The 14,014-nt window shown below is 31.0% G+C and overlaps 2 protein-coding genes across 3 annotated transcripts in view; one reads left to right on the forward strand and one right to left on the reverse strand.

The window, feature by feature from the left end:
* LOC126880742 (uncharacterized) overlaps positions 1-8,111 on the forward strand; it is a 34,096-nt gene extending 25,985 nt beyond the window's left edge. The window contains exon 2 of the mRNA XM_050644789.1: positions 8,034-8,111. Coding sequence (XP_050500746.1) covers positions 8,034-8,111 — 78 coding nt within the window. The remainder of the gene's footprint in view (positions 1-8,033) is intronic.
* Positions 1-14,014, reverse strand: part of LOC114327295 (protein peste-like) — a 547,602-nt gene that overhangs the window by 473,866 nt on the left and 59,722 nt on the right. The window lies entirely within an intron of this gene.

Raw genomic sequence — 14,014 nt, forward strand, 5'->3', positions numbered from 1 at the left:
TTAAGCATAAATTTTGGAATTTACGAAAATTCCGAGCGGAAAAAATCCTGCCTAAACGTCGAGTTTTCGAAGAGTGCTTGCTAAAGATGTTAAACTTCGTATAAACCGCTTCATGATCAGATAGTCCCGCATTAACAGTTGTAGCGCAGACATCACGGGGTGAGAAGTCTGAGACAATATAATCAATTATGGTAGATGAAGTTTTTGTAATCCTTGTAGGAGAATCAATGTGCATTGTTAGACCACACGATTCAAATATGTTGACTAGGGATATTTGTGTAGCACAAGCAGCAGCATAATTAATGTTAAAGTCCCCGCATAAAATTTTTCTGCTTATGTGGGGCAGGTCATCTAACAAATTAAGCAGGTTCTGAAAAAATAGTTCCACGGAAGAGTCAGGTGATCTATAAATGCAAATAATATAAAGATTAAAGTTCTTACTGTAAACTAAGGAAAACTCAAAGAATGCTTCGCTTAATAGAAAATCATATTTTGTTACCAGAGAAAAATCATTATTTGTAGAAAGGATCAGGGTACCTCCATGCGCTGAACTTTGACGATCGTACCTAGCAATAGTGGAATGTTTTTCTACAAAAAAAGGCTCGTTGACTTCAAGCCAGTGCTCAGTAACCGCAACTATCGGAGGAAAACCTAATTCCTCTAGAAATAGAAATAATTCATTAGTTTTATATCTTACAGAACGAATATTAATCAGAACCATGCTAAAGTGATCTTTTGTATTTGTTTAAAAAAATTCTGCCCAAAAATTCCGCCCGGTGCCCTTCAGATTTAATAGGACTCCACAAAGAAATCGAATCAGAAATTTTTTCAGACGGAAGCGGTCTCACCACATGGACTATCAAGCTTTCTCAGAAATAACTAATTTAGAGGTTTATAGCATCGTTACAGGAAAATCAATATTGGTTAAAGCCATCGTCCAATTACTTTATTAAATACAGTTTCCTTATTTCTTTAATTAGCGAAAGGCACCTAATAATATTTTTGACATGAAAGTTTTTTCTATTCTTTCATGTTTCGTTTGTAAGTCAAATGAAATAAGACGGTCAGTAATAAAACAAAACAATTTGTATTTGAGATGGAGTTTCTAACTTGAAACTTGGAACTTTATCTAAACGTTATATTAACGTGTTTTTAATTAAAATTTTGAGTTGTCGCCATTACGTAAAGTAATTACCAAACTCAACAAAATATAAAACTGATACAAGAAAACAGTTTTGAAAGAGAAACTATATTAAGTCGTAAATAACGTAAGTACCAACTTAACAATGTTTTTATTATTTTAACAGTGGAAACGTATAATATAATATTGTTACATACTTACCTAAGTACCTACTTTCGATGGCCGAATAACCCTTTAAGGCTTAAAGGAGGTTCTGAAACTGTTTTCTTGTGGTATATTAATTAAAGTTAATAGCATATTATTCAACGAGCATGTAATAGCCATTACATGCAAGTAGAATACTATACTTTTTCTACGATCTTTTTTATTTGGGTTAGTAGAAAATATAATTATCAACTACTAACATTATTCAAAATGGAAAGATTTTATTTTTCATAAGAAAACATATTTTATATAACTATGACGACACTGTTAGAATTGCCCTCTTTAAGAGCAATTTTACGAAACAATGAAACAGACGGTTGACATTAGTGTCATGGAATGGAGGTGGCTTAAAAAAATACATATTTTAAGGCAATTACACGAAAAGAAACGTTTGCTCTCAATAAAAATGTATTGTACAATCAACAGTAAGTAAAACAGAATTCATTGATATAAATTTCATATCCGTAAGCCCTTTTACGGAATTAATAGCAATTGTTTATATTTACCTTTGAATAACGTCTATCTTAAAATGTAAAATGTGGAAATTTAAACATAAAAAATATATTAACCCATTGTTACAGTTAAAATTCTTTAAACATTTTTCGAATTTAATTGTTGATATAAATTACAATGACTATTTTAAATATATTAAAAGTGCCATGCACCACTTGAATCTAACTTCAACCCGTGAGTAATGACCCGTGAGTAACTTCAGCCCGTGATTAATGAACCATTACTCACGGGTAAAGTAATGGGTGTTATTATCTATTCAAAACCAGCGAATAATGAGCATATTATTAAACGGTCGTAGAAAAATATTGTGTTTATATCCGATTAGCCAGAACTGGCAATTACATTTTATTCTAAAAAATTATAACGTTTCTCTTTCCACTGGGGAAATATATAGTTCTTCCAGTCTATATTTTCCCTTGCATGAAATTATTTACGAATTACTTGTTATAAGAGGTGACTTTTTTACTCACAGAAACTAGAATCGCAAAATTAAGCCACTTGTCCATAGAAATCACATTAAGTTAAACAAAAAATAAAAACCTTATTTTGTAAAAGGTATATGTATTTAAAATCAATAAAAAGGGCTGTATCACAAAACGTTTTCGGAATCAATATTCCATCATCAGTGTTATCACAGGTTTACATGTTTTAAGCCACCAAAATGTACGGGTAAAACCCTTAAATTAATTTTAAACAGTTTTGGTTACATTATGTTATCTGATTTTGAAGGATGTTAAACATATTTCCGGATTGTTGTCACCTAAACTCTGCCATGTAAGGTTCTACCTACAATTTTCCAACGAATATGGTTGATGTCATGTGTTGCCAAAGGTTAATCCGGAAATATTTTTAATATCCTTCAAAATCAGATAACATAATGTAACCCCAACTGTTTAAAATCAATTTAAGGGTTTTTACCCGTACATTTTGGTGGCTTATAGTATATTATTCAACGAGCATGTAATGATGGCTATTACTCACGATGATGAAGTTTGCGACACGAGCCGTAGGCGAGTGTCGTAATTCATCAAAGTGAGTAATAGCCATTACATGCGAGTAGAATACTATACTTTTTCTACGACTTTTTTTATTTTATTTAGTAAAAAATTTAATTATCAACTACTCGAGATTTAAATTATAATAATTTACAAAAATACCTAAATGCTATTTACCCCTAGTACGTGGCTGAATAAGTGGTTGCCTACTATTACTAAATTCTTATTTATTGTAAAAATACAACTAGAAATAGTAAATATAAGTTCTATTCATTTTCGAAAAATTATAAGCTTAAATATGTACCTACTGTAAGTGAATCTAATAAATAGGAAATGGCTGTTGTCGGTGGACGTATTTCATATATCGTATAGTTATAATGTATATTTATATTTAACTACATATATGTATATAATATAATAATATAACTATACATAATATATTATAACATTTAACACAATAAAACTTAAAAAACAAACACATGATTAGTTATAAATTCCAATTAAGCTAATTATTCCAACAAAATGCGCTAATGTCACTGTCACTAAATTAAATGATAAACATCACAATTTTTAGTAAACAAGATATAAACGTAAAAAATATACTGACATTGTTACAGTTAAAATTCCTTTAAAAATTTGTCGAAGTTAATTATTGGTAAAAAAAATATGAAAAAAAAAAATTTTTTAAGAAACGCTTTTCTTTAGTTACGAGTGACTAAAATTAAAAATATTATCAAAAAATCAACTAAGAAGCAAAAAATAAAAAAAATTTAAAACATCTAACACATCCGTCAAAGAAAAGCGTGGCGTGTGTTCATCGAATAAACGGTTTTCGCCCCACGCTTTTCTTTAACGAATGTGTTAGATTTTTTCATTTTTTTTTATTTTTTGCTTTTTAGTTGATTTTTTTATAATATTTTTAATTTTAGTCACAATTAACTAAAGAAAAGCGTTTAAAAAAATTTTTTTTTCATATTATTTTATTTTTTACTTTTTAGGCTTACACTTTTTAAACATTAAAATATGTCGTCATGTTTATTAAAATATGTATAAGACATATGATGTACTAACATGAAAAGTAGTCGGAATCGGCAAAAAATTTGAAACTTTATTGTTCATTAATGAAGCATAACGTAAACAATTAACGTAAAAAGCGAAATTATGTATTGTTCATATCATTAGCCATACAATCCGTAAAAGTTTCAAGTTTTTACATTTTAAAAAACATGAGAATTTAAGCGTTTTCCATTAAAATCGTTTTTTTTTTATTTAAACAATTAATAAACATGAAATTTTTTTTTATTGACTATTCGTGTATTGTTCCCGCGAATGCATATGTCTGCCAATTTTCATTTATTTGCATTGAAGAAAAGGCAGTCAAATTAACGTCTAAAGATTTGACGCAAACTATTGAACTAAATAAAAGCGTTTAATTAATAATAAATTACAATAAATATTGTATTAAATAAACAAGTTTAAGTAATTTTATTTGCAGTTTATAAACGATTATTATTAAAAGTGGCATGCGCCACTTGAATCTAACTTCAGCCCGTGAGTAATGACCCGTGAGTAGCTTCAGCCCGTGAGTAATGAATTATTACTCACGGGTCCAGTAATGGGTGCTATTATCTATGAAAAAATAACGAATATTGAGCATGTTATTAAACGGTCGTAGAAAAAATCATGTAAACCTGTGATAACACTGATGATGGAATATTGATTCCGAAAACGTTTTGTGATACAGCCCTTTTTAGGGATTTTTAATACATATACCTTTTAAAAAATAAGGTTTTTTTTTTTGTGATTTATGGTATATTTACAGCCAGTACAGAAATTTTTCCTTGTGATATTATTAAGTTAAACATCATACTTTTATCATAATACATAAGTCTTTGATACTTTGTTTACTGGGAATATTGACGTTTATTATAATTTTCAGTGAAAGTGACATTAGCGTATTTGTCGTGTTTATTAATTTATTAGTTTTTTTTTTTATTTAAATTTATGTGTCTCGGCTGCAATGGCCATTGACACCACGGTTTATTAGTTTATTAATGCCCGACTGGTATATTATTTGACAAATAATGACATTATTTCGAAGTCTGTTAAGTACGATACAACGCTCTAGGGCGTTATTTTAAAAAATAACGCCCTTGAGCATTAAATTTAAATAACGACTTAGATACTGCCAAGTTGACAAATATCAACCTAAGTAAAACTATGGTTACCATAATTACGTTACTACTGTTACTGGTAAATGTACTTATTTGAAAACTAATTAATTCAAAATTCATTCAAATTTTTCGCATAAAAGAATGATTTAGTCGGACATTAAACGTTAAAGGCACCACGGGTATTATAATAGTATCGCTTTCGGTCAACGGATATCCCTCGGACCGAAGGCGCTCGGTAAATACACCATTGACCTCAAACGTTATTATCAAAGGTAATACCACGAGTCCTCTAAATTTTATCGATAAATTTTTTTGTTTTCACGAAAACTTCTTTATTTGGTAAAATTACGAAAACAAACCGAATGATAAAATCACGAGTCCGAAGGACGAGTGATTTTATCCATTTCGGTTTGTTTGAGTGATTTTACCCCAAATTAAAGAAGTTTCAGTATGAAAACGAAAAAATTTATCAAGCAAAATTTAGAGGACGAGTGGTATTTGAAAAGAATATTTTGTGAACCAATATGTATTATTAGTAAATACGGGCCTTGTGAAATATTTTTAAGACAACTAGGATCAATGTCTTAAGCAGGTTATAGATAAATTATTTTATGATTTAAAAATGAACCAATTTATTTATTATATTGCTCATACATAAAAAACTGTTTAAATCGAAAATGAACAATTATTAAAAACACAATTTTTATAACTAATATGAGATTTTCCAATGTCGCTCGTAACGTCTAATCTGTCGTCACTTTCAGTATCATTAATTTCAGTCGCAGTTGATGTACTGGCAATGCACTCAGTTGTAGTAGTTGTTCTAAGTTTATTAATAATTTTTTATGATGTTCTTCATTAACTTGTAAATAAGGTTTTAACGAAGAAGCTGTGGCATGTCCAGTTATTTTTATTGCCTCCTGTTCTTGAATTCCTGCATTAACAAGATGAGATACTACACTGGATCGGCTTGAATGATTTGTTATTTTTCGGTTTTGTGTGTCCAATCCGCATTTTTTTGCAGAGTTCTTTAGCCATTTAGCCATTTTATTTGGTCAAATGGGAGTATTTTTATACCATGTTCCATTACCTGTTTGTCAGTATGGATTTGGGGTAAGGAAAAACCTATCGCTGGTAATATTTTTACCACGCTTCTCCATGATTTTTTTATATAGTCTTATTGGGCACCTTTCTGGATCTTTAATGTTTGGTGTCAGCCATTTTGAATCCGAACACTTTTTTTGACCACCTTGGCATATTTTGGTAAAAATTGGATTATATTCAATCCTTCCTGTTTCTTTGCCGGCATTATTTATTTCATATTTGAAATATTCAATTCTACAATGAACACCCTCACCACCGCGCCATGCTAAGTCGTAAGAGACAACATGAAATAATTTCATCTCTAATCCGAGCACGACTCTATAATACTAAAATACTCTTTTTCATCCAGCGCTATAGCACTTTGTTTTCTTTTTTCGGGACGACTTTGTAACTCTTTTTTTTTGCATTTCTCACGTCTCTTGCCTTCTTAAATTCAATGTCGATAAACGGGTTAAAACTTACATTAAACTCTGAAAAATATTTTCCTTGAATCATTTTGGCTGTTACATTCCAAATAGTTTTAACAGAGTATTCCTTGTAATCTTCACCATTCATTTTCTTCATATTCATTCCCCAATCTTCAAGAACTTTTGCAATTTCTTGAATACTTGTATTATCATTCAACTGATAGTTCCTTACTGTGCAAAATTGCTCAAATTGTGTCCAAACAGACCTTTTTGTCTTAATTGTATTTTGAGGCGTATTATTTTTTAACAAATCTTTAATTTGTTCATGATTATTGTCACCAAATCTAACGCTAACGTCCAGTTTGTTTAAATTAAATTATGACGATGTTAAATCGCGAAAATTTAAATCGGTCAAAATTGCGCGGCCTACTTGCTTCGTGGTCTTACCCAGCTACGCTGGGTGAGTTCACCACAGTGCAGTGGTGTAATTGGTTTTGCCTAACCCCCAGGTGAATGCATTTTATTTAATTATTATTCACCCGTGTTTTTGTAATAGTAAAATAGGAGAATGTAATTTTAGAACTATTTTACTAATTCTACTAATATAATGTGTATTTTAAAAGTAACTATTTTTCCAAAATATTACGTTGTAAATATTCGAATCCTTTTATGTGATAACACTGGTTTGTTGAAATCGGCAACAAAATAGAAGTATTAGTTCTGTGTTCTGTGTATGGTTTACATCGGTTCTCTTTGACGTTTGTGAAAAGTTTAGAAATATTTATTTTGAAAATAAAAACTTTAGAAAATCTGAGTATATCGTGGTTAGTGTTTTTAAAATATCTATGTACCAGGGCTGTTCATAAATTAAGTTAGTAAACACAGGTATGTACGTATTATGTGAAATTTAGGGTACCTTAAGTTTTATCAGCGAAGAGACTGTTTTATCAAGGAAGAGGCTGTTTTATCAGTATTACACTCAATGATTGGCTAGAACGACGCGTGGTGATTGGCTGAAAAAGCAAAAACGTCAGGATTTGACAGGTGAAAAAAATAATCCTTATAATACCCTTGGTACCTTAATAACTACTGTATTTAGTGTTTATTTGGTTTTATAAATGCATAAAGTTTTATTTATTTATCAATAAAATTTATTTGGTTATATATTTATAAAAAATAAATATACTGTTACAGTTGTATAATAATATATATAATTTACTGTATAAAGGAAGAGTTGCAATTCTGACTTTTGGATCCCAAGACAAAGATGGGTATTAGTAGGTAATGTGAAACTCAATTTGTGAAAAATTTGCACTTTTATCACTGTTTCCCCAAAGGTACGATATACTAAAAATATTAATTATTTTGTTATGTAATTAACTCGATCGTTTTGTATTTCTGAACCTTAGGTAATATTAAATCTTCTTAACAATATTAACTTTTTTGTTGTGAAAATTTTTTAAATTTATTTATTACCGTTCTATATTTTTTATAGGTACTAGTAATGATCGGTACGATGTTTAAGCTGTTTAATGTTGACTCCATAAATCTCTTCAATACTGAAAAAGATTAAACACTAAAATAAAATGTCTTTATAAAGTATGTCCACCGGGATAATATCCATTTCCTAATTATTAGTACATTGACAGTAGTACGTATCAATGATATTACATATTAGTCCATTCTTTCACGGTTTTTGCTCTAAATTTTAAAGAACCGCTTATATTGACATGAAATTTGGCACACTTATAGCTTACATGTCAAAGAAAAAAAGTGATATTGTGCCGGTGTGTGATTTTGCCCTGGGGGTGACTTTCACCCCCTCTTGGGGTGAAAAAATATGTGTCCAAACTAAGTCTGGAAATGGGCAAACTGACTAATTTTAAGTAACTTTTTTTTCTATAGAGCTTTTTCGCCAATTCAACAGTTTTCGAGTTATTTGCAAGAGAATATATTCATTTTTCAACAAAATAACCACATTTTTAGACGGTTTTTCGCAAATAACTTATAAAGTAAGTATTTTGTCGAAAAAACGTTCTTAGTAAGAATATAGCCTATAAAAAACTAAAAAAAATGGTGTACGCGTTAGGTCTCTGGATCTCGTAGAACCAGAGTTATAGCCAATGAAAAATAGATTCATATTCACCAAATTTTAAATAGAATATTTCGGCGTGAAATATCCAAAAAAATAAGCACTTTTTGGGGGAAAACCTATTACAACTTTTTTAAAGTGTTTAACAAAAGCTTTATTTCCGTTTTTACAAAAAGTTTCTAGCATCAAGTTTAAGCAAGTTACGCTCAAAATAATGTCGACCCCTTTTGTTTTTGCAAAAAAAAAATCGGGAAGACCACCCCCTAATTAGCAACTTAAATTAAATTAATCGTTACCGCTCCACAAATTATTTTACTTATATTGTATTTATATGATCTGTAGGTTTCATCGATTCAAAGTGCTTATTTTTGAAAAAATTTGGTTTCAAAGTAAAATTTTTAAAAATTTAAATTTTGAAAAATATGCCTTTTTTCAAAATAACTTAAAAATTGTTAGAGATACTAAAAATCTTGAAAAACAAAAAAAGTCAGATTTGCTTTTCTAAATATCATGTATTTTTTGTTTTTCTGTTAAACAAAAATTGATTAAGATTTGGTGTTTCTAAATGTGCATACATTCGTGATCAGTGACTAGTTCAACTCCTTTTAACTACAGCCCTTGCAATAATAAAAACTTTGAACCGATGAAACTTACAGATCATATAAACAATATATACACACACGAGTCAAGAAACTTGTAAAGGCGTAACGATTAACTTCATTTAAGATACTAATTAGGGGGTGATTTTCTCGATTTTTTTACCAAAACCAAAAGGGACTAACTTTATTTTGAGCGAACTTGTATAATTTTGATGCTAGATTTTTTTTTATAAAACAAAAATGAAGCTTTTTTTCAACACTTTTAATAAGTTGTAATGAGTTTTCCCCGAAATGTGCTTCATTTTTGGTTATTTCACGTTAAAATGTTCCATTTGGAATTTGACGAATATGAACCTATTTTTCATTAGCTATAACTCTGCTTCTACTAGGTCTAGAGACGTGATATATAAACCATTTTTTTAATTTTTTTTATACTTACTATTTAAGTTATTTGCGAGAAACCGTCTAAAAGCGTGGTTATTTTGTTGAAAAAATGGACATATTCACTACCAAATAACTCGAAAAGTATTGACTTAGTGAAAAAACTCTATAGAAGCAAAGTTACTTAAAATTAGCCAGTTTATCCATTTCCTGACTTTCTTTGGACGAATATTTTTTCAACCCCAATAGGGGGTGAAAACCACCCCCAGGGCAAAAGCACATATCGGCACAATATCACTTTTTTTCTTTGACTTATTAGCTATGTGTATGCCAAATTTCATGTCAATCCAAGCGGTTCTTTAAAATTTAGAGGTTTTGCAATATTTTACCGTTAAAGAACGGACTATATTGTATATTAATCATCATCGGAAGTCAAAACTCCAAATGAAAGGAAAATGGTATTCAGAAATACAAGTAACATTTCCAGAAAAAACCATGGTTTCACAAATTCCCGTACATAGATAGATGGCATCTGACAAATATAATAACAATGAGATCAGGACATTTTTGGACAAGCTCAGATCTGTATACGCTCTGAGCTTCGCTGGTGTCGCTCCTAGCGAATTACTAATGCAGCTTTCACCGGTAATTTTTAAATTTATTATTTAATTGTTATCGCTTAATATTTACAATGTAAAAAAGCAATTAAATTGTAATCGATTTTTTAAAGATTTTGCTAATCATTTTAACGTTCTATTAAGAAATATTAATTTGTTACTTCGGATACTTTCACAATTATCGTGTAGATGGCGCTTAGATTATTTTATAATTACATATTACGAAATATTAAAAAAACTTAAATTCAGTATTTAAAACGTAAGTATATTTAAAGTAAAAATATACACCACAGCTTTGACCAACTAATATTATTTCCTATTAATGTTTTTAATTTCAATGTTTTAAATTAATCACTTCGACATTTATGTCAAATTTTCAGTAAAAGCTTACAGACTTGTCAATACTGGCGCCCGCGAATTTTTAATTATCCCCTCTACCTACGAGCTCATATAGCGTATAGATTAAAAGAACATCCTTAATGTGAATATGGAAAAATTGAGGATCTGGATCATAATTTTCCTTCGATCTTTCCTTCAATTAAGGTTTGCAGAAACTGGTATCCTTCGTTTCTAATTAGCTGCCCCAGGTATGCTATTTTTCTCTGTTTAATTGTGCATAGCAATTGGCGTTCTGTACTAATTCTTTTCAGGACTTCTTCATTTGTTATTCTCTTAAAATCAGAACTTCAAAATTAATTAAATTCAGTTATTATTTTTTCCGGCACCAAAATGGATGTTGAGCTGTGTAATAAACTGTGTAATTTCTGTAAAACGTCAGAATTCCCAAAGAACCTTCGTGTTTGAGCGCTCTTGTAACATAAGTAACGATAAATTCTAGCTGACTAATACGTTCTAAAGAACAAGTTGCTAGACATGTCCAAATAATCTACCGTACACCATTTTATTTGAAAAGTTCGTAACAAGTTGGTGTGTTTCGTTGACCAGAGAGGCAATAACGTTGGATCAGACTTAATTATAAGTTTTGCAAGTTTTCAGTGTCGGCACACAAAGTTGTTTTAAGATAAATATATTTAGTCTTTAATTGTCGACCGACCTTTGTCTGTGATTATTACTAATAGGTCTTTTATTTTAATTTACCTTTTTATTGGGTCACTCTCAAGCACAGAAGTAAAAAATTTAGTAACTAAAGCAAAAAAATCCTGGGCAATAAATGCGAAGAGCTAAACGAATATATAGGGTCAACAATATTAAGAGAAGCAAGCCAAACGGTAAAAAATCTGAGAACAAACACAAAAATAACTAGTAGAGTATATTTAATAGAAGAAAAATCTTGGACCGAACATCACTTACAACTTTTGACTGAAACAAGTCCGCAATTCACAAACATCATACAACAACATATGAAGTGGAATACGATGAAGAAGATGAAATAACAGTAAAGGAAGTCGAGTTTTCAATAAGAACTCTAAAGAATCGAAACTTAAGTCATACGGACAAGATATACCGAACGAATTAATTAAACACAGGCCACAGGAATTACGGTAATTACTGGGGTATGTTTTTTCCTTATTCTATAAAGGAGATGACCAACCACCGGAATAGACAAAAGCACATATTAATAACATCTACAAAAAAGGATATAGAAAGAACTGTTCAAACTACAAGGGGCTAAGGGTCATAAATTCACTCTCAAGAATAACATTGAAAAACAGGTGACATTGATTAGAAGAACAAAACAAAATGGCTTTTGTGCAGGCAGATCCTATGTGGGCACCATATTTTCCCTAAAGTAGGTTATTAAAGAAAGATTAGCCCCCAACCTTTCTATTCATGTAGTTTTTATAGATCTGACAAAGGCATACGATGGTGTATCACTTTCCAATGCTCTGGGTAGCAATGGAAAAACAAGGAGTAAACAGAAAAAATATACAAGCAGTACAAGAGCTCTACAAAAATATGACGGTAAACATTAAAAGAGGAAACAACTTAGCTATAGAAATTCCTATTAGTAAGGGCCTAAAGCAAGGCTGCTGCGTAGCACCTATGTATACTCTTCAAAATATATCTAAATGAGGCGCTCTCACTGTGAAGAAGAAAGAGCTGCAATATAGACTCAATAATTGCAATAGCTGCAATATTCTAGCTGAAGTCGAAAGTGGTATACATTATATGCTTAGAAAACTGGAAAAAGAGTAGGTACATTAAGTGGGGCCTCACAATTAATACATATTATACAAAAAACCGAGTACCTAGTTGTAGGGTAACAACCATAAAACTAACAGATTGAAATTGGAACTATTTCCCAGAACAACCATAAAACTAACAGAAAATTTCAGATACTTGGGAGTCCATATCAGTCAATTAGTCAAAATCAAGGAGTAAGGAAGAAATACATTCCAGGATTGATGAAACAAAATCAGCCACCCGACAGCTACACCGACTATTGTGGAATAAGAAAATAACAAAAAAGAAAATGAAAGAAGAATTTTATAAAGCAATAATATAAAGCATTGGCTTGTACGGCGCCGAAATCTGGAAAATATACCAAAAAAACGACACAGAAAAATCACAAATTAAGGTCATGGAAATGAACTATTTTGCAGACGATGTTACCGGCTCACCAGACTTTATAGGGTGAAAAACGAACGACATTTTGAGAGAAATGGAAATCGATCTAGACATAATAGACAAGATCGAAACCAAACGACTTAACTGGTATGGCCACGTTCACAGAATGCCTGAAATAAGATGACAAAAAGAAATAGAAAAATGGACCCTTACCGTTAGAAGAAAACGAAGTAGAAAAAGATGATCTTGGAGAGAAGATGTCGAAGATGCAATGACCGGCAGAGAACTATAAACTGAACACTGTTTCGACAGAAAACGCTGGAAATTAGGATGCGAGGATGCTTCAGCTGTACGACTTACTCATTACTCATGGAATCACTAGGTCTTTCTATGCTATACATTAAAAAATGTTGACGAATCAATCTGGTTATAATAATTATTATTTGATTTATGTTTGTAGTCCATTGAAATGTTACATTTAGGGTTGCATGTCTTAGAGGAGCTAATTTTATTTTTTTAATGTGTAGGGAGGTTCAGTAGAAGCTTAAGTTCAAGATTTTGAAATAGGTCCAGATGCGGTCGTTGCATATGCGGTCAAGGTAATTATCGTTGCAAATGCGGTCAATCCAAAATATTTTGGCAGGTAACGTTGCACTTGCGATCAGACATTTTACTTAAAAGCTAGAAATGTAAGAAGGTCGTAAATTAGTAACCACCCGAGTTATTAGGCCGATGCCACATTATGCGTTTTGACCGGATGCGGTGAAAACGCATCCGTTTCCAACGCAACCGGACCGATCTGTCACACTATGCGTTTTCACCGGATGCGGCGGAAACGCATCCGGTCAAAACGCATAATGTGGCATCGGCCTAAGGCCCGGTCGACCCTATTGAAATATTTTATTCCGCTTATCTATATTTCGAACAATAGGTAATGAAAACAGTAATGACTAAACCACAATAATCCCCTCATTACGGATTTTTGGAAAGTTTGTATTTGCCTAATTAAAAAGGTTGGGGAGAATTACCAAAATCTAAACATAAAAACAAATGCATATTATTTGTATATTAATAACAACAATATATTAATAATAACAGTAACAACTTTTAATAATGGAAAATTTTGAAGTGATTGAAACCACCAAGGGAAAACCTTCTGCTCTTCACGCTGGATATCAGTATCGAAAATATAGGAAGAATAAGGAAGATGTTGTAACTTGGGTATGTGTAAAAGAACGTCACCACAACTGTAAAGGAA

This window comes from Diabrotica virgifera, chromosome 2 (assembly GCF_917563875.1).
Source record: "Diabrotica virgifera virgifera chromosome 2, PGI_DIABVI_V3a".
NCBI lineage: Eukaryota > Metazoa > Arthropoda > Insecta > Coleoptera > Chrysomelidae > Diabrotica > Diabrotica virgifera.